The sequence below is a fragment of the Ailuropoda melanoleuca genome, chromosome 17, assembly GCF_002007445.2.
Source record: "Ailuropoda melanoleuca isolate Jingjing chromosome 17, ASM200744v2, whole genome shotgun sequence".
NCBI lineage: Eukaryota > Metazoa > Chordata > Mammalia > Carnivora > Ursidae > Ailuropoda > Ailuropoda melanoleuca.
This window is the reverse complement of record NC_048234.1, coordinates 26,731,606-26,754,345: the sequence shown is the minus strand read 5'-3', so window position 1 is coordinate 26,754,345 and position 22,740 is coordinate 26,731,606. Positions and strand designations below refer to the sequence as shown.

Below are 22,740 nucleotides of genomic sequence, written 5' to 3'. Positions count from 1 at the left end.
CTGCAAATGTTTGGAATCGTCTCATTCTGCTGCTTTTATTGGAACTGAACTTGTCTGGTGACATGAGAGTTTTTTGATGAGATTGAACAGAAACTGGGGATTTAACTTCATAGAACAAACATGGTCTATGTCAGAGAGCTAAATAAAGATTTTGAAACTACCTGGATCTTTTTCCTTTCCTTTTGGAAACTCAGAAGTTTTCCTGATGCTTCTCCACTGCCATTCAAAACAAAAGTTGTGAATTCCACCTTAATAAGTCTGTTGACTTATGCCTTAACATGACTTGAGGCAGTAAGCTTCTCACTTTTTTCCCATTTGTATAATTTTAGGAGAAGTCTTGATGTACGTTGAGCTAAGAATTGGTGTTCGAGAGTCTAGAAAAACATGTTTTTTCTGGCTGGCACAGATGTTAGCTCCTTGGCATTTCACTGTCACCTCTGACTTTCATCGTGCAAAAAAATGTTCTGTATTAAGTCTGTAGAAGTAGCTTGGGTATTCGTGTTGAGAATTTTGAGGAGGATACCAAGATCTAATTGTTTTCAAAAATAATTATTAAAGCAGCAATTATAGTGCAGACTATAGGCTGCTTTACTCTGTGCCTTGCACTGCCCTAAAGGGTGGGATTAATTAGTATGTTTAATGCCCTTGAGTATCGATGAGGAGGGTTATGTTAGTGCTTCAGCTTCTAGGTGGGCAAACTGAGGAAGAGCCAGGTCGAGTCCCTTGCCCAAGGTCACACAGGGTCACGCAGCCAGTAATCGGCAAAGCCAGGATTTGAACTGGGCTCCGTCACTGTGGAGTCCGTGCTTTTGGCTATTGGGAATTGAAACGCTTTCTGTGGTCTTTGAGAGTAAACATTGGAACCTTCTGGATTTCCTAAAACTTGAATACTGAGAGAAATTACCTCTTGTTACATGAGGTGGTAAATTAAATGTTCTTTTATTCTCTTTTCTCTTATAGATTTGCAGATAACGGAATAGGACTGACCTTTGCCAGGTTTGTAGTCACTTTAAAAATACTTCCTTGATTATTTTAAAGCTGTAAGATAAAATAGCCCCGGGGGTTTTTTGTTTTTGTTTTTGTTTGATCGGACATAGGAATGTTTTATCATTATATCAGCATTAAAAAAAGCACCCATTTCCCAATACCACTAGAGGGCCAAAAATAGATTTTTCTTAATTAATTGAATTCGTACCAAAGTTGGAGGTTAATACAGCTGGAATTCCATAGAAAGGTAGGCCCATCAAATTTTTTGCTTAGAAGGAAACACTTGAGGGGTGCCTGGGTGGCTCAGTCAGTTGAGTGTCTGCGTTTGGCTCGGGTCATGATCCCAGCGTCCTGGGATCGAGCCCCACATCCCGGTATCCCGGCATCAGGCTCCTTGCTCAGCGGGGAGCCTACTTCTCCATCTCCACCCCTCCCCCCTGCTTGTGCACGTCCTCACTCTCTCTCTCTCTGTCAAATAAATAAATAAAATCTTCAAAAAAAAAAAAGAAGAAAACACTTGAGAGGAAAGGAATAACAGTTGGGAACATATTAAATAACTTCTTTCTTAGATGCTGGTCTAACTTTGCAGTGATCTTTAAGACCTGAACTTTTTATGTGCCATATTTGTCTCCGGACAGCAGTTCTTTTAGCTGCTGTCTTAAACACGCTTGCCCTCGAACTGTTACATTCGGGGCAAGTTCACTCTCCCGTGTGCAGTGCTGTTGCTGGAGACTAAACTAATCCATTGTTTCTGCTAAATGCAGTTTCATCTTGTTTACTCTGCAAACCATGTATTGATTTCTATGAGGTACGGTTCACAGTTTAAAGGGACTTTTTGATGACTTGATACTTTGTATTTGAAAAAACTCCTGGCTGCTCTGAAAACTTTTAGCTTTTTCAGGTATAGCTTGCCTTTTTTTTTTTTTAAAGATTTAATTTATTTATCTGTTAGCGAGAGAGAGTGAGAGAGCACATCAGAGGGAGCGGCAGGCAGAGGGAGAAGGAGAAACAGATTCCCCATTGAGCAGGGAGCCCGATGCGGTACTTGATCCCAGGACCATGAGATCATGACCTGAGCCGAAGGCAGATGCCCAACAGACTGAGCCTCCCAGGTGTCCCCAGCTATCACTTGCCTTTATCTGAGGGTCAATTTCAGTCTCCTGGAGAGGGGAGGGTAATGGTTGTACTCCTTTTCACAGCGATGGAAGCTTTCCAAGTGATGAAGGTTCCAGCCAGGAAGTATCTGAGTCTCTCTTTGTTGGGGAGAGCAGGAATTACGGCTTCCAAGGTGGTCAGAACAAGTATATGGGCACTGGAGGAATAGACCAGAAGCCCCGGACCCTGCCTCGGAACAGGTAAGCATTGCTTAACAGCAGACTGTTACATTTGAACGAGAAATGAAAACCTAACCCTTATGGACATTTCTAATAGTAATCCTGGGTGGATTGGTTCCCACTGTGACACTTTTCCCACCTTATCTAATTACCTCTATTATTATTTTTGGTACTGTTGCTATTACAGTTGTATATATTATCTTCTGGAATTCTGGAGCATTTAACGGTCAAATGCTTTATAGATTTTGTTATCAATTGTTTAACGAAGGAAGCTATCTCAGTTTTTCATTCCTTGCATGAGGCCTTCTGTAAGCTGCTGATTTTTTTGTTTTCTTATTTTCTTGAACCACAGAAAGTTGTCCAAACTGTAAACTATGACATGAGGTCACTTTTGCCTCAATTTGTGAGGTTGGTTTGCAGAAATAGCCACTGGAAAAAGGAAATAACCTATTGAAAAGAGTCCTAGAAAATAAGAGTGGATAGATGCCAAAGCTGACTCAAACCCGAACCACGGCCATATAATTACCAGTGTTTCAGTTGTACGGAGGAGACTCTTGGCATGTTTTCTGTCAAAGTAATCACAGAGTCATTAAAATAGTGCTTATCCCCAGAAAGATTCTTCAGAGCTTTTAGGGAGCTATTAACTAATTAATCCATACCTTAGTTCTGAGACACAGTTTGGAATTGTCCTCATTTTCCTTGTGAGAAAAACAGATAGAGGAAAAACTCCTGCTCTAAAGGTCTCGTGTTAGAGCTCCTGCCAGAATTCATCAAGCAGCTGTCCCCTTAAAGTTGTGCACCGTATGTGGCCGTTGGGCTAGGACAGGTCGGGGGGATGGGCCCAGCAGGCTGCTAGCTTGGAGGGCCGGAGCGGTGCCGGTTGGCCAAAGGGCTTTACTAGCTTCTGGCAAAGAGTGAGCTTGGTTCCGCTGCCCCTGTGCTTGTCGTTGGGAAATCTAGAATGCCATTATAAGCTACGCTCTGTGTAGCACTCCTGTTAGCCAGACTGTGTGGAAGCCACTGGGAAAGAAACTTCATGGATTTTTAATAGCTAACATTTATTAAATGCTGACGACGTGTCAGGCCCTGTTCTAAATACTTTATTCTCTGCTTAATCCTTGCAAAGCCCCGTGAGGTAGGTACTGTCATTATCCTGCTTTATAAACGAGGAGCTTACTGAAAGTGGAGGCTGTCACAGTCAGCTGTAGCTGTCTTTCTGATGTGTAACGAGAAATGGCTGTGTTGGTTGGCATATGGTGGCGGGATGATGGTGGCCAACTCCCTTTTGGTTTTTCTTTTAATGTTAGCCTCTGGGTTGTTTTTGTTTTTGTTTTTTTTTTCCTTTTCTTTCTCTGTTTTTTTGATTGAAGTACAATTGACTTACAGTATTATGTTTCAGGTGTGCAAAATACTGACTCTACAGTCACATACATTACGTCCTCCAGTTTTATTTCAAAATGCTCCCTGCTTCTTTGCAAAGGAGGATTTTCCAAAACAAAGACTCCTCATTGGTCGATGGATCCAGTCTTAATTTTACTGTGTCTTGAAAACTTTTTCTGTGTGAGAGAACCATTTTGGGATCTATCCTTAGAAATACATCAGGATGCATAGATTTTTTTTAACCAAGCTATTTCATTTCCTCGCTCGCATGTACACTTCGACTGTAAAACACTGCCAAGTTGTAAACTAAAGTTGCTGTAGAAAGTCGCAGCAGTTCCATTAAAGAATTTCACAGGGTTAGACACCTAAGGGATCCAGAATATTATGGGTTTTTTACCTTAATTATGATTAATGATCTATGATTAGTAGTTAAGTAGCTTGTGTTTGAACAGAAAGGAGGAAAATGAAGAAACCGAATTTCTCACTCCAGCCAGCCCCTTTGACATAGTAAACCTTGAGGATTTACACTTTTATACTTTTAAGTGTATCATTTCATCTTTTACTGTCATTTAGTGGCTTGAGAGGAGGTTCTCTCCGTGAAAGCACAAGATTTGTCTTTTATTCTCCTGCCAGAGATTTTGGAACCAAAACGAAAGTGTATGAGTTCCCAAATTAAAGGTCTTAACTGGGTTATTCAAGGCAGCAAAAGTCACATCTTCAGAGAGGACTCCATTCTGTCCCAAACAGCATGTCTCTCACCCCCCATTGGTCGTAGTACCGTGTCTCACTGTCCCCCCACAACACTTACTATCTGAAATTATCCTTTCTTTTCCTGTTTGCCTCTCCCACTGCAGTATATGTTTCATTTGAGCAGCGATCTTATCTTGGTACCCCTGGCTCCTAGAATTGTGCTTAGCGTGTCCGGGAGATCCAACAGTGTTTATAAAACAAATGTGTGCGTGAAGTGCCGCTACAGGGAGAGGCCCGTGTGCATTAAACAAAATCTTGTATCTCAACAGGACATTCCCTATTAGAGGCTTTCAGATTTATGACGGGCCCATTCATCTAACCAGGTGTACTTTCAAAAAATACGTGCCCACCCCAGATAGGTACACCAGCGCTATTGGCTTCCTCGTGAAGAATCCCTGGCAGATAACTCCCAGGAATAACATCTCCCTCGTGAAGTTTGGTCCACATGTAAGTATGTCCTTAGGGGACCTGTGTGGTGACCATGGCAGGAGGAGGGGGGATAGCACATTCCCAAAGACAAAAACACAAAGAATTTGTACTGAGTCTTTATAACTGGGAGGAGAAGTAGATGCAAGAAAGACTCCTCATTCCATCCACGCTGTCCCGTTGGGTTCAAGGTGAGAAAAGAAGTCCCACGTGACTTGAGGTATTTTTGACCTTCAAGTTACGCCTCGGAAGGGACCATGACTTAAAGTGATGACATGACGTGGGAGAGTTTCAGAGGAATAGCAGGACATAGGATTTGGGGGAGTTCATTTGTAATAATCTATGAAGAGAGTTGAGTTCTGCCTGGTATTTTATTTGTCTGGGGCTTGTTCTTCTGGGGAACCAGAGGATAAAAGGATGGGAAAGAAGAGGAGTACTGGGCTTGTATAAGACAGATATAGATACACACTGTTGGAAGGTTTTTATGAAGACTGCAAAGAAGACAGAAATAATTGCTTACAGTACAGTGGCCCACAGAAATGGTTTTCTTAGTAGTTTCATCAGTGCTCTCTGGACCCTGAGCACATAGGACAGTCTGATGACATACCTGACCCTCTGCCATCTTGCCTGTTCCAAGATGACCGTGGTACAGGGAGGTTGAGTCTCAGGCGGTATCGCTCACCACTCCCACAGGCATCTGCAACTGGGAAGTGGCTCATATTTCTCTCATTCATTCAGAGTCCATAGGCAGACTCTGCAGTTGCCTAGTTTAAAATAGAACATGGGCTAGGACCAGAGTCTATATCTGGTTTTCTAGAATGAGGCATGAAATTGAAGCCCAGGTGCAAAATGGGATGCCAACTTGGTTGGCTGGTTCTCTTTTAGGTCCTATGACTCCGGGGGAAGAGGGAGGGCTACACTAGGCAGATAGCTTCCCACATAAATAAATAGGGCGGTCCTTGGAGCAGCTTTCCAGGGTGGAGTTTGGGTGTTCACTTGCCTCCTACACAGACCTTTCCACACATGGAGTTCTAGTGACCGCTGACACAGTCGTTCTGAAAAACAGTTCATTGGGTGTTACATTGGCTGTGGGGTTCCCAAGTTCTAACATTCGTGCTGTTCAAGTGTAGTGGTCATCAGCCTGGGGGTCTGATGGTGCTGATGCCCTGGGAACAGTTTGTAAAGGCAGTTTTGTTCTCCCCGAACAGGTGGGAAATATGCCCTAAACGTTTCTTAAATTTAACCATAGAAGGTACAAGGGAAATGAAAAAAAAAAAAAGGCTACAACTAGGAATTTAGAGCCACTTGTCCCAGACATCACTGATTTTTCTCTGAGTTGCCTATCGTTTAGATGTTCAGTTGATTTTACAACATCTGAGGGTGCTGAGTGCATGAAAGCATTTTAGAGGTGTATCTGCAAGGCTTGCGTAGCGTGAATAATTTACCACTAATAAGAAGCAGCTAAGGACTATAAACATGTCACCTGCAGCTTGCTTTGCAGCTCTGTAGTATGTGTTTAATCAAAGCCTTAAATTAACTCTGCTTGACATGAAAATCACTGAGCTGGGTTTGGTCTATGTTGAGGAGAAGGCAACATACACTTTTCAGCAGATTCTAGTGAGTTCAGCAGTCACCCTGCATACCAAGGCAACGCTTGGACGGTGTTTCAGTTTGCAACTATACTTGTTTTTTGGTGGTGGTGGGGGGAGAGTCAAATGAACAAGCAACTAAAGCATTTGGAGTGAAATAAAAGGATGAACTAGCTCAGAAGATAGAATTTATAATAGATTTTTATTTAATTGAGGTATAATTTGCAGGCAGGGAAATGTACACACCTGAAGTGTAAAGTTTATAACTTTTAACAAATATGCATGACTGCATATTTCCCCTTCCCACATCTCTTCTGATTCTCTTATCAAGGTTAGTTTTGTCTGGAGAGCAGGTAATTGTTTTTAAATGGAAGAAAAAGGAAAACACCAAATATGTTTTCAGCATTTGCTACTTGACCTCCATAAGGCTCTGTAACTTTTTTTTTTTTTTTTTTTTTGCCCAACCATGTCGTAATTAATTGAACACTTTGTTTGGGTGCCATCGTTGATGACCATGAACTGTGACTCGCAACCGCTCTAAGCTTAAATCAGTTGTAAGGGATATGCCATGGGGTCCTCGCAGGGGACACCGGCCAGGGTGGTAGGAGCCTCTGTGTTGTGACGTCCTGGTTTTTCACTGCCGGCAGGTCTCTTTGAATGTCTTCTTTGGAAAGCCCGGCCCCTGGTTTGAAGATTGTGAGCTGGATGGTGATAAGAACTCCATATTCCACGACATTGATGGGTCTGTGACAGGATACAAGGATGCTTACGTGGGAAGAATTGACAACTACCTGATCCGTCACCCGAGCTGTGTGAACATTACCAAATGGAACGCGGTGGTCTGCAGCGGAAACTACGCCCAGGTAGGCCATTGTGCAATATGAGGCCTGACTCCAAACCAGCCCCTAACAGCGTCGCTTCCGTGAGGAGGGCTTTCCTGCTCTTCAGCATGATTGATCCTTTCTAAGCATGGTTTTTCTTTAGGATAAAAAGGGAAAAAAAATTTATGAGGGTTCATGGACTCATACAATTTTATTTCAAGTTCTGCTCCAAAGCAATTAAACAAGTGGAAAAGTGGGTCCAAGAGTGGTAGGACGATTTGTCCTTGGTTAAATATGTGGGATATAGTTGGGGGTGAGAACCCATATTTCCTAAGTCTTAGGCCTGGTTTTCTTGCCATGCTACCTCTGTGCCCACTGAGAAGGAGATTTATTCTTTGCTTTCGGGGTCATTCTCTGTACTGAATTAGAGAATTAGGCAGAGGGATAAAGATGGGAGGGAGTTTTCTGGCTTAATTTTAAAGGAGTATTAGCTTCTTTGTTGTGGGATTTCTCATCCCCATAAGGGAAAAAAAATGTTATTCTTGCTTAAGTTCTGGGAAAGTCAAGGAAAAAATGGAGAATTAACTGGAGTAGAGAAGAAAAGAATGTGGTTTGAAATGTTATTTATTTTTGCTTTCATCTTATCCTTAATCAGAATTGCCTGCTAAAACGAAGTTAACCTAGGATGCTGTAGACATTCTAGAGTTAAAATAAAGCAAAACCAAAGAGCTTTTAGCTCTTCTTTGTAGCTACAGTTTTAGTTAAATTTCATGGGTGTGTGTCTGTCTGAAAGTGGTGTGTGCTCGCCAGTGAAATAGAAAATTATTGGGGCGCCTGGGTGGCGCAGTCATTAAGCGTCTGCCTTCGGCTCAGGACGTGATCCCGGCGTTCTGGGATCGAGCCCCACATCAGGCTCCTCCGCTGGGAGCCTGCTTCTTCCTCTCCCGCTCCCCCTGCTTGTGTTCCCTCTCTCGCTGGCTGTCTCTATCTCTGTTAAATAAATAAATAAAATCTTTATGAAAAAAATAGAAAATTCTTATAGATGTGCCCATCCACCCTTTGAATTTCAAATATATTTGAGAATGTCAGCCTGATCCTCCTATCTTACAAAGCAGAGCAGTAATTCAATTTTTATTGGAGGATGAAGAAAGAAGTAAGTCATCTAATGCTTCCAAGGAGGTTCGGGGAATGGTAGGACCACAAGTCAGAAATTTTCTCCTGAGAATTTGGGATTTGGGCTGGGAGCCCAGATTTGCGGCCATTTGTTGTTACTTAGATAATGTATAAGACAATATGTTTTCAGGCAAAAGGTAGAAACACCTGGATCTCAAGATAGAATAATAATTGGCTCTTTGTAAATATATTTTAGCTCTTTGCTAACCCAAGGGTTAAAGGGGCTGAGGAAGAAAGGTGGAAACATGAGGAGAACCAAGATTACTGGCGCACCTGGGTGGCTCTGTCGGTTTGAGCATCTGCCTTCAGCTCAAGTTACAATCCCAGGATCCTGGGATTGAGTCCCATCGGGCCTCCTGCTCAGTGGAGAGACTGCTTTTCCCTCTGCCTCTGCTGCTCCCCCTATTCGTGCTCTCTCTGTCTCTCTCTCTCTCTAATAAATAAATAAAATCTTAAAAAAAAAAATAAAGTTAACATGTGTCACTTCCTATTCTTCCTGGATTTGGAAGAAGGCAGGAAATGGATTGATTGATACGTATATGTATATTACATATAACCTATTACATATAATCTGTTTTTTATATTACAACCTAGTTTTAAAATTACATTATTATTTTGGGGTACCTGGGTGCCTCAGTCATTAAGCATCTGCCTTGGGCTCAGGGCGTGATCCTGGCATTCTGGGATCGAGCCCCGCATCAGGCTCCTCCGCTGGGAGCCTGCTTCTTCCTCTCCCACTCCCCCTGCTTGTGTTCCCTCTCTCACTGGCCGTCTCTCTCTCTGTCAAATAAATAAGTAAAATCTTTTTTAAAAAAATAAAATTACATTATTGTTTCAACTTATATTTAATATTCTATATTGTGTATTTACATAACCTATATAGTAAATATGGGTTAAATAGAAATATATTTTAAAAATAAGTATAATATGTATGTGTAGTAACTATAATATATACTACAGACTAATTAAATATATTTAAATGACAACTGGTAGTCTCAAAATATGTTTCCTATCTTTATTTTTAAATCTTTAAGTGATGTCTGTAAAGAAAAGTATTATTATACTGAAATAGTCAAACATGAATGAGACTTAAAGAGCTTTTCTGGCTCACAGGTTGTATACATGAGGAATCTAATATAGACAAAACTGTAGAAATGAGAGGAAGAAAAATAGAGAAATATTGTGGATTAAATGCAGTCTTCTGCAAATGTTTTAATCCTTCTGGAGAATTCTGTTACAGGATAATGATTTGTTTTAGGGAATTGTTCCAAGGTTTGTTCTTTGGAAGATGCATTTGGAGAAGGTTTTGTTTTGGCACAGCAAGGGGCGCAAATGCCACTGGACTAAATTCAGGATTTTCAAATTCGTCTCTGTTTAATGTATTTTTCCAGTTTTTGCAAAGTGGTTTATAGCTTTTTTTTTTGAATGGATGAAAAATGACTTCTCGGGCTGATGTAGGTCATGGAAAACTGAAAGCCGAAACTCTTAAGATATTTCCATTTTCCATCTCTTATTTTAGAGGAAAGTCTTTCAGATTTGACTGGAGGGTATCAGTTTCACATTAATTTATGGATTCTTTGTATGTGTGTTCTTCAGACTGAGGTATTTCTTTGACAAGCTATATAAGCCGCAAAGGTTTTATATTCTGATGAATAAGCTGGCCTGCGGCTGTGGAAGGGTGAGGAAGATCTTGGCTAGCAGAGTGCTTGGTCTGTTTTTACCATTTCAGTTTAAGTCGCCTGCGTTTTAAGTATAACTTAGGATGGAGTTGGCGACTACTCATTTAGTCTGGCTCCGATCACAGAACCTCTGTTCTGGAAGGAGAGACACTGAACTTTGTGCTGGAAATGTTTGTTTAGCTTACCTAAGCTTTCGTTCCCTCCTTTTTAATTTTTTTATTAAGTTTTTAATTTTTTAAAAAGATTTTTATGCAGGGAGCCCTAGTGGGACTCAATCCCAGGACCCTGAGATCATGACCTGAGCCGAAGGCAGACGCTTACTGACTCAGCCACCCAGGCGCCCCTTAAGTTTTTAATTTTCTTAATTCCAGTATAGTTAACCTGAAGTGTTCGATTAGTTTTAGATGCACGATATAGTGATTCAACAATTCTACCCATGACTCAGTGCTCATCATGATAAGAGTACTCTTGAATCCCCAGTCCCTATTTCGCCCCTCTCCCCCTGCCCTCCACTCCCCCCCCCCGCCCCCGTAACCACCAGTGTGCTCTCTGTGGTTAAGAGTCTTCTCCCCTTTAATTCTTAATTGCTTGTTGAAGGTTTATGTGCAGACGTGGAGCGCTCAGAATCTGACGATGACTATCGCGCGAGACGAGTATCCCTCCTACCCTATGGTGCTCAGGGGCATTAACCAGAAGGCTGCCTTTCCTCAGTACCAGCCTGTGATCATGCTGGAGAAGGGCTACACCATCCACTGGAATGGACCGGCACCAAGGACTGCTTTTCTATACCTCATAAACTTCAACAGGTACGTTGCTGTTCCTGTTACGTCACCCAGTGGAGCCAGTGGTAATTTCATGGAGACAAATGATACCGTATTGCTTTTGTAGCAAGTGGAGAATGCCAGTTTCACGTACTTTGTCCTTCTTGTGTGGAGGCTGTATATTTTTTGTTGATGGAATTAAGCCATTTCACAGATTAAATCCTGTCATTTTAAAAGCATTTCTTTTTGTCTGGGGTCGAGGTATTGTGTGCAGAAAGCCACTTAACAAGAGCTTTTGCTGTAGCCTGCCGAGTGCTTTAATTCCCCGTAGCTGGGGTGGGACGAAGTTTCATCTGGCGGTCCAACTGAGTTCTTGGTTATCTAGAAAATGGGGAGATTTTTGAGGCCCAGTTCAGACCTGACAGAAGAGAGTGGCGTGATTGACAACTAATGTCAGCTCCAGGCAAGAGGGGGACGAAGTGGGCCATGAATGCCAGGTGTTTAACCACCCCTGCCTGAAAGCGTCTTTCTGTCCCTTCTTGATTTCAGTTGTCTGTCCTGATAATATTACTTTCAATCAAAGGCTCTATTTTTACATTAATTTATTCAAGTGTTTTCTGTGTACCCGCTGATGTAAAGATGAACGAAGGCACTTGTCTCTCGGGAGCTTCTATTATCCAGCGGGAGGTTCTGTTATCCAGGTTGAAAAAATTTTAAGTAAGTCGACAAACCAATGCTATTTTTAGTGGACAGAGGATAGAGCAATAATGCTGCCTACAGGGGCGGGGCCANCACAACTCGTGGTAAAAATTCACTCTCTGCTCTCTGTTTCTATGTGTTTGATTTTTTTTTTTTTTTAGACTTCACTTATTTATTTGACAGAGATAGAGACAGCCAGCGAGAGCGGGAACACAAGCAGGGGGAGTGGGAGAGGAAGAAGCAGGCTCATAGCAGAGGAGCCTGATGTGGGGCTCGATCCCATAATGCCGGGATCACACCCTGAGCTGAAGGCAGAAGCTCAAACGCTATGCCACCCAGGAGCCCCCTAAGTGATCAGTCTTGTTATAAAAGCAATACCGTTGAGAAAGGGCTGGTTCTGCTCAGGGACTGATGGAGTCAGGGTGATGGGAGCGTGGGGTGTGTCAGGGGAAGTGACAGGTGACACTGGAAAGGAGGAATGGGACTGTTTTGAAAGGCAGAGGTAATCAATCTAGTTATGTGTGATGGTGAACCCAGGGGACTCCCTGAACCAGCTCAGATGGGTACTGGAAAAATTGAGATGGCTTATTTCCCTGGCTGGTCATAACACTCTGACTTGTCATAACTCTCTTAAAACACCCACTTGAAATGAACGGAGGTGGGCCTAGAACATGTAGGAATTCAGCTGTAAGTAGGTCACTTCCAAGGATCTCTGAGTATCAGTGGATGCCCTTCTTCTGAGATGTTAAGGCCCCAGCACCTGCTCTAAACTGGACCATGACTGTTTTCCTCTAACACTTGCTGTTCCTCTGTGCCTTTGCTGGAGAACCACACCCCTGCCTACTGAGTCAACCAAGGCAAAAAGTCCCAGGACTCCTCATTGACTCTTCTTTCCTTCATCCCATCCCATCAGTGACCAAAGCCTGTTGGTCCTATCTCCTTAATGGTGTTCCAGTCTCTCCACTTCTTTCCACCCCTGCTGCTTGTGGCTGAGTTCAGGCCATCATCATCTCTTGCCTGGATCCTACATGATCTCCCCACCTCCAGTCCTTGGTTCACATTGTGTCCAGGGTGAGGTGTCTAAAAGCCAGTCTGGTATGACCAGTCCCAGGAGTAAGCTGCAGGGAAGGCAGTGAAAGGAACAGCAATGGTCAGAGAGGATCAAGGAGAAATGTCAGAGTGATCAGGAATCCGAAGACTTCTATCTGGAGGGGTATGAACTTGAGGTGAGAGATGACAACCAAATGGTATGCAAGGTTCTGTAAGGATCACACGTAACTTTTGAACAAATAGTGAATGAATCAAAATCTTTTAAAGTGAAACGAGGCTGAACCAAGAAGTTTCAAAAATCTGCATGGGCTTTTGAAGTTCAGTCAAACTTTCCTTGCTTAGTAGCTCGAAGTTTGTAAAAATTACATCAGAGGCAGGAGGAAGGGTTGGACGGTTTTTCCCCCAAATTTAATGTGATTATAGAGAGGTCACAGATTTTGTCATAGTACCATTTCTACAAATAACACTTTAAAAATAATAAAAGCTGTGCTTATTCATTAAACAAAACAAGGAAAATAAAGAAACTTGAAATAACCTGAAATTTTTCTAATCAAAGTGAGGCATTAGGAACGTATTATTTCCCTCTTTCTCCACCCTTGTGTGTTTTCGGAGCATATAGATACACCAAAATTTATTTGACTACTCTCTTCCTCTGTGGGCACGTACCTTGTTTTTCATTCTGCCAGCCCCTCTATACCCCCTCTTTGCTATTATAAATGATACCTCATAGAGCATCTCTCCTGGTCTACGTTACTAATTATTCTTTCGTGGGATTACTGGTAAAACCTGAATGAATAATTTTAAGGCCTCGTTACCTATTGTTTAAAAATTCTTTGGAAGAGTGGTGGTCATTGTAGAACCTTATGAATGTACTTAATGCCACTGAACCGTGGACTTAAAAAATGGATAAAAAGATAAATTTTTGGTTATGTGTATTTTAACACAACTTACAAAATGCCCTCAGACAGCAAATGATTTAAAAAGGGGAAATATTTTTAATGGTTTCCAGAAAGTGTTGATTTTATATCTAGAGACAGGATATTATGTAAGAAAAAAAAAAAAACCCAGCAATTTGGTAATACACATCGAAAGCTTTAAAAAGACATATGCTTTTATATCCAGCAGTTTTACAACTAAGTATTTATCCTAATGCAATCATAAAACAAAAAAATATATTTTTGAACCAAAAACTTTGGAGGGGCAGCTGTCTGGCTCAGTGGGTGGAGCGTGCGACTCCCGATCTCAGGGTTGTGAGTTTGAGCCCCACTTTGGGTGTAGAGATTACGTAAAAAAAGTAAGTAAATAAAATTTTAAAAAAAATTTTTGTAAAGGTTTTGCCAGCGTACACCCCCACTGTCAGGCTATTAGCGTTTCATCCATTTTCATAGACCCCATTTCCAGCCATCTCACTTAATTTTATTATCCTCTTTCAGTGTCTAAGTACATTTTATCCAACTTCTATTCACATTCTCTGAAGTCCTGTTGAGACCAAGACATTTTTGTAAGCCAGACGATTGCTGTAAATATATTGATAAGAGAAGTTTGGGGAACCTACAGAGGTGGGCGATTTGCTAGTATTTGGGGGCACAGAGCTTCCATTGTTAGTGGCTCAATCAATACACATCAGACATTGAAGGAGGAGAAAAATCGTGGCTGAAATTTACATATGCTGTAGTACTCAAAATATATATATAGGCTCAAGTGTGAATTCATTGTTGTATTGTCTCTCCTTTATAGGAATGACTGGATTCGAGTTGGCCTCTGCTATCCATCAAACACAAGTTTTCAGGTTACCTTTGGCTTTTTACAGCGCCATAATGGCTCATTATCCAAAATGGAAGACTACGAGCCTGTGCATTCCCTGGAAGAATTGCAGAGGAAGCAGTCGGAGAGGAAATTCTATTTTGACTCCAGCACGGGGTAATTGGGCGCAACCGTGAATGAGAATTATTGCTATTTTTCTTTAATGGTGAAATTACTAGTTCTTCAGCCTAACTAAGAATAGGTTGTGATGGGACGGCTGTTCAGAAAAGCAGCTGATGTGGGTAATTCTCTGCTCATCACTATTAGAGGTTTAGAGCAGTAGAATAACTCGTAATTACAGTTGGCAGCAGGAATCAAATGAAGCTGTTTGCCATATACCTATTAAGGCAATTTCGAGAGAGAAATTACCCTTGTCAATAAAGAACCAGTAGGCCCAATTGAAAATTAAAATAATTTTTTTTCTGTGACAACCCTTAAGATGATTATTGACGTGGGATAGAGTTCATATTTCAGGGAAAGCTCCTTTTTTCCTTCCTTTAAGGTGATCTCTCAAGTTGACCTTGAGTTTAAAAAAACCACCAAAACCAAACCACTGTATAACCATGGCATATTTGCTTTCAACTTTCTCTAGGCTGCGTCTTTCCACTTTTTAATTCTAATCCTGTTCACCCGGGGTCCTGTTGGCTTTGTCTGCCTTTATCCAGTTACAGTCTCTCAGCCTTTGGGTTATGGTAGGCTCGATCTCCTGTACTCTTCTAGCAAGTAGCATGCTCCTTCAGTATCCATTCCTTAAGCTGACATTCCTATCACATGCCATCGTCTAGGTACTGTAAAGGTACTCATGTGAATAAGACCCATTTCTTCCGCAAATTCACAGTCCATTGAAGGACGTGGGCTTGTAAAGCAAGTCATTAGTGAGCTAGAGACTTAAATGCTGTAATTCCTATAGTGGGATATTCAGTGTGCCTTTTGAGGTCACCCGGAAGCTCAGCCTAGGGTGACCAGTGACATCCCAAGAGGGTGACACTGGAGTTAACTCCTGAGGAATGAGTTGGAGGAGATGGAAAAAGAGAGGGGTCAGGTGTCCCCAGGAGCAGTGTGGATAGGTGCATGGAGGCATGGAAGAACATGGCATGGCATGTTTGGGGGGAAGACGAAAGTTCAGAATGGGGAGAAGGGGGCGTGAGGTTGGGGTTCAGTCAAGTGTCTTCTTAGTTTTTGAAGAGGATGCAGCTCATTTGCCCGTCAGGGCTCCTCCAGCAGCCCGTGTGACCAGCTGAAGTCTTTTCTGATCATAATTGTTGCTGATTTTCAGTTTCTAGTAAGAATTAAGACAACCTACTTAGATTTTTATTCTATAGATGACAGAACTTCCATGTTCCGCATTGATTTCCCACAAAAATAAATGGACACCCCAATTTGTGAGGATGGTCTGGGGATCACAAATGAATGATTAGCAGGGAAATATTTTTTTCCGTTCCGGTATTTTTAGAATCCCTCAGCCTTCAAGGTTCTAATTCTTTTTAATTCTGTTCATTTTGATGATGTTTAATTATGTCAAAAGGCCAAGGCCTAATTAGGTCCCTTTTATTCCTTATGTATATATGTTAAAAGTACTGATGTTAGGACAATGGCTGATTTTTACCTCATAACTGCAACTTTTCATTGTTCACTGACTTCATATTAAGTATGAATTCATGATCTCTAGTAATCAATCACATTTGATCAGATGCTTTACAATCTTGACTTCCTTTGCTTCAGAAAGACTAGGTTTGCTGACAGATGTTGGACTGTTGCCTGGAAGTTACTTTTCCATTCATCTTGGCAGCAGGAGGATAATTCAGAGCGGGCGGGACTGTTCCTTTCCCTTGATTTTGGCTGAAGTACAGACAGAAGGACCTCAGGCCCATCTGCTCTTAGTAAACATCACAGGAATCGATGTGAGACCAGATCTTGGCCTTAGCCAAGCAAGTCACAGTTGCTATTTTTATTTATTTCAAATTTATGCCTTAAACCAAAATGATTTATAAACCAAAATTAAAAAAATAAAAGCATACTAATTTACGAAATCCTAAACTCAACACAAGTCTAAAATTTTCCGAGTAAGTTTTGAACCAAACCAAAGTCCATCCTCCCAAATTACCTATTGAACTAATTCACTCCAGAAATTAACTTTGATATGTTCCGGAATGACTGAATCGGGTTATCAAAATATTTTCTGAAAGTAGTGTTGCATTTGACGTAGGGCCCTAGGAGGATAGAAAGGAAGGAGAAACAACTTTATTAGATTTGTAATTTATTTTCTTTTAAGGAAAAGTTATTTTGTTAGAGGAATAGCCCTTTGGGCCATGAGCCAGTGTAAGGAATTTTTGTGAGTTTGTGAGAGTCCATTCTAACATCCCATGGATTGGTTTGTGTTCTGTTCAGGTTGCTGTTTTTGTATCTCAAAGCCAAAAGCCACAGGGATGGCCACAGTTACTGTTCATCTCAGGGATGTGAAAGAGTCAAGATCCAGGCAGCCACAGACTCAAAAGATATCAGTAACTGCATGGCCAAAGCGTATCCCCAGTATTACAAGAAGCCGTCGGCACTCAAGCGCATGCCCTCCATGCTCACCAGACTCTGTCAAGGCTGCGGGACCCGCCAGGTACACAAGGAAGAAGAGCGGGCTGTGGGTAGGAAAGAACAAAAGCAGCTTTGTTTTGTTTTTTTGTTTGTTTCTTTATTTTGCCAATAGGCACATTTTTCTTTGAAACATCTGTATTGCCAATTTATAAATATTGCATGAGTTCTCCTGAATTTTGGCCCATTCTAGAATGTGATAATCCTAAGAAGCAAACTAGCCCACATTCATAATAGAAATATCTGACCCCTGTGATACATCACTGTACCCTGGATGACTGTAGACTTTTTGGTCCTCATTTTCCTCCCCTCTCCCCCCCAGGTGTAATTCTGTTACAGAATTGCTATTGGATTTACATGTCAGTGATGTAGAAAAATATTTTGTTTTATTGAGGACTATAAAATTTCTCTTCCAGAAATGCAACTCATATGGGGCGCCTGGGGTGGTTCAGTTGTTAAGAGCCTGGCTCTTGATTTTGGCTCAGATCATGATCTCAGGGTTGTGGGATCCAGTCCCACGTCAGTCTCCACACTTAGCATGGAGTCTGCTTGAGTTTCTCTCTCTCTCTGCCCCTCCCCGCTAAAATAAATAAATAAATCTTTTAAAAAATGCAACTCATATGAAAATCGTTCCCCCCCTTTTTTTTAAGGTGGAAAGCTACCGTTAATTTTGAAGCATGTACTGTTATATTTACCTGCAATTAAAAGTACAAACTAACTTTGGCTAGAAGTGAAATTCTTCTCCTGACATATTCTTCATTACAAGTTCTCCTTCTGGATCTTAAGAAAACATGGCAATGAAAGTAAATCCAAAATATGAGCTCAAATTGGGCATGGGGTTTTCAAAGAAGTCAGACCAACTGACCAAGTGAAAAAGAAGTATAGAGTTAATATTGCTGTAATTAATATTTAACCTTTACACAGACAAATATGGGTTAAGGGAAATGGTACTCAAAGTGTGGTCCCAGACCAACTTCATCAGCATCACCTGGGAACTTGTGAAATACTAGAATTCTTGGTCCCATCCCAGTCCTGCTGAATCAAAAATGTTTCTCATTTGTTTTTGCCTTTTGGTGGCAGTAAGAGCAGGGAAAGGAACATGGATTTTTTCCTCTTGTTATGATTTATGAGTACTTTTTCAATGGCAACTCCTATCCACAGTTTCAATCTTTCATATCCCTGTGCTGCTTCTATTCTCCACCTCAGCTAAAACCAGCCCACCAACCCACCCACCACCCAAACAATCAGCTAACCAACGCACCTACCAACCAACCAGCCCACCAACCCACCTACGACCAACCAACCAGCCCACCAACCCACCTATTAACCAACCAACCAGCCTACCAACGAATCAACCAGCCAACCACCCAACCAACCCACCTACCAACCAACCAACCAACCCACCTGTCAACCAACCAACCAGCCAACCAACCCACTTATCAACCAACCAGCCAGCCCACCAACCCACCTACCAGCCAACCAACCCACCTAACAACCAACCAACCAGCCAACCAACTCACCAACCAAGCCAACCATGTATATGAAGAAGTTTATAGATCCGTGCCTGTCCCATGTAATATCTTGAGTGTTAAAGTAATGTTTTATTTATTTTTTATTTTATTTTAATTTTTATATTCTGGGGAGAGGGAAAGAGGGAGAGAGAGAATCTTAAGCAGGCTCCATGCCCAGCGCAGAGCCCGTTGTGTGGGGCTCAGTCTCACAACCCTTGAGATCATGACCTGAGCCAAAATCAAGCGTCAGATGCTTAACTGACTTAGTCACCCAGGTGCCCCTAAAGTGATATTTTTAGATAATCTTTGTGGGGAAGTAAATTCTCCAGCCTAATTCTCAAGCTGAATTTGTTAAAGTCCTTCATTACAGGAAAGATGATATAATTTATTGTAACAACCGCAACATGATAATTTATAAAAATAATCATCATTGGAAATATTATAAGTGTATCTTTTTAAATGGTTCCATACGTTAATGTTTATTAATGCCCTGGTTTTTTTGTGTGTGCTTGAAACATTGATTAGAATTTATTTTTTAAAAAATGTATCGATTACTGACTTGGTGCATATGCAAAGTACTTGAAGCGTTTGGAAACCTCACTTTGACTTGGAAATTTGAAGGAATGAGTTTGAGTATCAAAAACACACATACATGAGGAGTAAGTAGGAAAATTCACACAGATTTTTGACTGCAAACCTGAGATTCTGAATGTTGAGTATCATGATTGTTTGCCTTTGGAATCAAGTTGTTGACATGCATTCGTAAGGATACTGAATTGTGTGAGAGTTAGGCCTGCTTTTGAATGAGAAGAAAGCCTTTGGGGAGGTGCAAGGTGGGACGTGGAGGCTGGGAATGATTTCATGGAGTAGAAAGAAACAGGGGAGGGCATTCTTGGGGAGGGAACAGCATCTGCAAAGGCAGAGTGGTGGGAAAGGAGATGAAACACTTGTAGGAAACCAAGGTGGCTACGTTGTCTGCAGAAGGTGGTAGAACAGTGGGATTAGGAGCCTGGATATAAGGCGTGGCTTGATTTATGGGACACGTTGCAAGTCAGGTAGAGGAAGTTAGTCTGGTGACGCACTGCCTGCTGAAAGGTTTTGAACAGTGTAATCCTTGTCACCTTTACTTCTCTTAGTTCTGGAGTGACTGAGTCCTAGTTTAAGATAACTGGTCTGAAAAGGACCTGAAAAGGACAAAGATGTAAGTGTAAAGCACATTTACTCAGTCATTTGCAGAATTGATTTTCTGAACAAGATTACAATTATTTGAGACTGGAATTATGTCAGAAAATGAGGGACATACACTTCTTGTATTAAATCTGGATCAAAAGATGGAATTCCAGGCCATTCAATCTGTACAAAAAGTTCACAGGGGAAAAAAAAAACACCATTGGGTTTGATATAATTGAGTTGATTTTGAGGCCTTTTTGAAGGAAGATGTGGTTGACAGAAATACCGAACTTCCTCCCTGTTTAGGTGGTGTTTACTAGTGATCCTCATAAAAGCTACCTCCCCGTGCAATTCCAGTCACCCAGTAAAGCAGAGACTCAGCGTGGAGACCTGTCTATTATCACTGTAAGTACCATCTGGCACGTACCCTGCCTCAGTTTCCCACTTTCATGTTTCATCCCGGTGACATGAATTATCTCTGGCAGCAGTTACTTGGTGGCAAGCAATAAAAATAGAGGCATAAATACCTCCTTAACATTTGTGTTTTTAAATAAGTTAAATGTATTAAGTCCTTTTTTCTCACTAGATTGTGTTTATTGATGACTTTGAGGTGAATGTTAAAATTGGTTCACAAAGTGCTCGTCCTCTAGCGGGTTTATGAAAGTTTAGGCCTGAGCTTCATCGTCAATGCATAGAATTTGGGTGAAGAGCCAAGCTAGCCAGTGGTAACCAGCTCTTGGCATGAGATCTGTCCAGAATCAGGTTGACCTGAGTGCCACCATATAGGGAGCTCTTGAGGTGGCAGGTGGCAGGTGTCTAGCCATCTAATTGATATCTAGCCAGGGCTTGGTCCCAGTCTCATGTGGTTTCTTTATTTTTATTTTTAATTTTTTAAAGATTTTATTTATTTATTTGACAGAGAGCATAAGCAGGGGGAGTGGGAGAGGGAGAAGCAGGCTCCCCACTGAGCAGGGTGCCTGATGCTGGACTCGATCCCAGGACACTGGGATCATGACCTGAGCCAAAGGTAGATGCTTAACCGACTGAGCCACCTAGGTGCCCCTATTTTTAATTTTCTTAAAAAGATTTTATTTATTTGCCAGAGAGAGAGAGCGAGAGAGAGTGAGCACACACGGGGTGCAGCAGAGGCAGAGGGAGAAGCAGGCTTCCCGCTGAGTGTGGAGCCTGATGTGGGGCTCGATCTCAGGACCCTGGGATCATGACCTGAGCCAAAGGCAGATGCTTAACCGACTGAGCCACCCAGGGACCCTTCACATGGTCTCTTTAAAGAGTTCATTTTTTGTTTGTTTAAATTTGTTTTTTTTGTAATCAAAGTATAGCTGACATACAATATTATATTAGTTTCAGGCGTACCACATAGCAGTTTGACATCTATGTACATTATGAAATGCTCACCATGGTAAGTGTAGTTATCACCTGTCACCATACAAAGTTATTACAGTATTATTGACTCTGTTTCCTATGCTGTACTTTTCCTTCCTGTGACTTTATGTATTTTATAACTGGAAAAGTCTGTACCTCTTAATCCCCTACACCTGTTTGACCCATCCTCCAACCATGGGAGCTCAGTTTTGTTTTTTTTTTCCCAACAATAACTTTTAATTTATCTTGAACCACATGGTTTTTATTATTTTTTTTAATGTTTTTTTTATTATGTTAGTCACCATACAGTACATCCCGGTTTCCGATGTAAAGTTCGAAGATTCATTAGGCGTATAACACCCAGTGCACCATGCAATACGTGCCCTCCTTACTACCCATCAGTAGTCTATCCCATTTCCCCATCCCCCTACCCTCTGAGGCCCTCAGTTTGTTTCTCATAGTCCATAGTCTCTCATGTTTCATTCCCCCTTCTGATTACCCCCCCTTTCTTTATCCCTTTCTTCCCCTACCGATCTTCCTAGTTCTTATGTTCCATAGATGAGAGAAACCATATGATAATTGTCTTTCTCTGCTTGACTTATTTCACTTAGCATTATCTCCTCCAGTGCCGTCCATGTTGCAGCAAATGTTGAGAATTCGTTCTTTCTGATAGCTGAGTAATATTCCATTGTATATATGGACCACAGCTTCTTAATCCAGTCATCTGTTGAAGGGCATCTCGGCTCCTTCCATGATTTGGCTTTGTGGACAATGCTCCTATGAACATTGGGGTGCATATGGCCCCTTCTCTTCACTACGTCTGTATCTTTGGGGTAAACACCCAGTAGTGCAATGGCTGGGTCATAGGGTATTCAATTTTTAACTTTTTAAGGGACCTCCACACTGTTTTCCAGAGTGGCTGTACCAACTTGCATTCCCACCAACAATGTAGGAGGGATCCCCTTTCTCCACATCCTCTCCAACAATTGTTGTTTCTTGCCTTGTCTATCTTTGCCATTCTAACTGGCGTAAGGTGGTATCTCAGTGTGGTTTTGATTTGAATTTCCCTGATGGCTAATGATTTTGAACATTTTTTCATGTGTCTGTTAGCCATTTGTATGTCTTCATTGGAAAAGTGTCTGTTCATATCTTCTGCCCATTTTATGATTTGTTTATTTGTTTCTCGTGTATTGAGTTTGAGAAGTTCTTTGTAGATCTTGGATACCAGTCCTTTATCTGTGGTGTCCTTTGCAAATATATTCTCCCATTCCGTGGGCTGTCTCTTAGTTTTTTTGACTGTTTCCTTGGCTGTGCAGAAGCTCTTTATCCTGATAAAGTCCCATAAGTTCATTTTATCTTTTATTTCTCTTGCCTTTGGAGATGTGTCGTGAAAAAGGTTGCTCTGGCCGATGTCATAGAAGTTGTTGCCTATGTTCTCCTCTAGAATTTTGATGGATTCCTGTCTCACATTGAGGTCTTTCATCCATTTGGAGTTTATTTTTGTGTATGGTGTGAGAGAGTGGTCAAGTTTCATTCTTTTGCATGTAGCTGTCCAATTTTCCCAGCACNGGGGAGCTCAGTTTTTTAAAGTGGTGGACAACACAATCACAAATTGACATGTATGTGGACAAAATTGCATCT

The 22,740-nt window shown here is 41.5% G+C and overlaps 1 protein-coding gene across 5 annotated transcripts in view; it reads left to right on the top strand.

Moving 5' to 3' along the window:
* CEMIP2 (cell migration inducing hyaluronidase 2) overlaps nucleotides 1–22,740 on the top strand; it is a 105,287-nt gene that overhangs the window by 58,289 nt on the left and 24,258 nt on the right. For all 5 annotated transcript variants that reach the window (XM_034647219.1, XM_034647214.1, XM_034647215.1 and 2 more), the window contains 8 exons: nucleotides 961–996; nucleotides 2,187–2,342; nucleotides 4,721–4,898; nucleotides 7,114–7,329; nucleotides 10,737–10,945; nucleotides 14,387–14,569; nucleotides 16,841–17,060; nucleotides 20,023–20,121. In XM_034647219.1, the coding sequence (XP_034503110.1) occupies nucleotides 961–996; nucleotides 2,187–2,342; nucleotides 4,721–4,898; nucleotides 7,114–7,329; nucleotides 10,737–10,945; nucleotides 14,387–14,569; nucleotides 16,841–17,060; nucleotides 20,023–20,121 (1,297 nt within the window). The remainder of the gene's footprint in view (nucleotides 1–960; nucleotides 997–2,186; nucleotides 2,343–4,720; nucleotides 4,899–7,113; nucleotides 7,330–10,736; nucleotides 10,946–14,386; nucleotides 14,570–16,840; nucleotides 17,061–20,022; nucleotides 20,122–22,740) is intronic.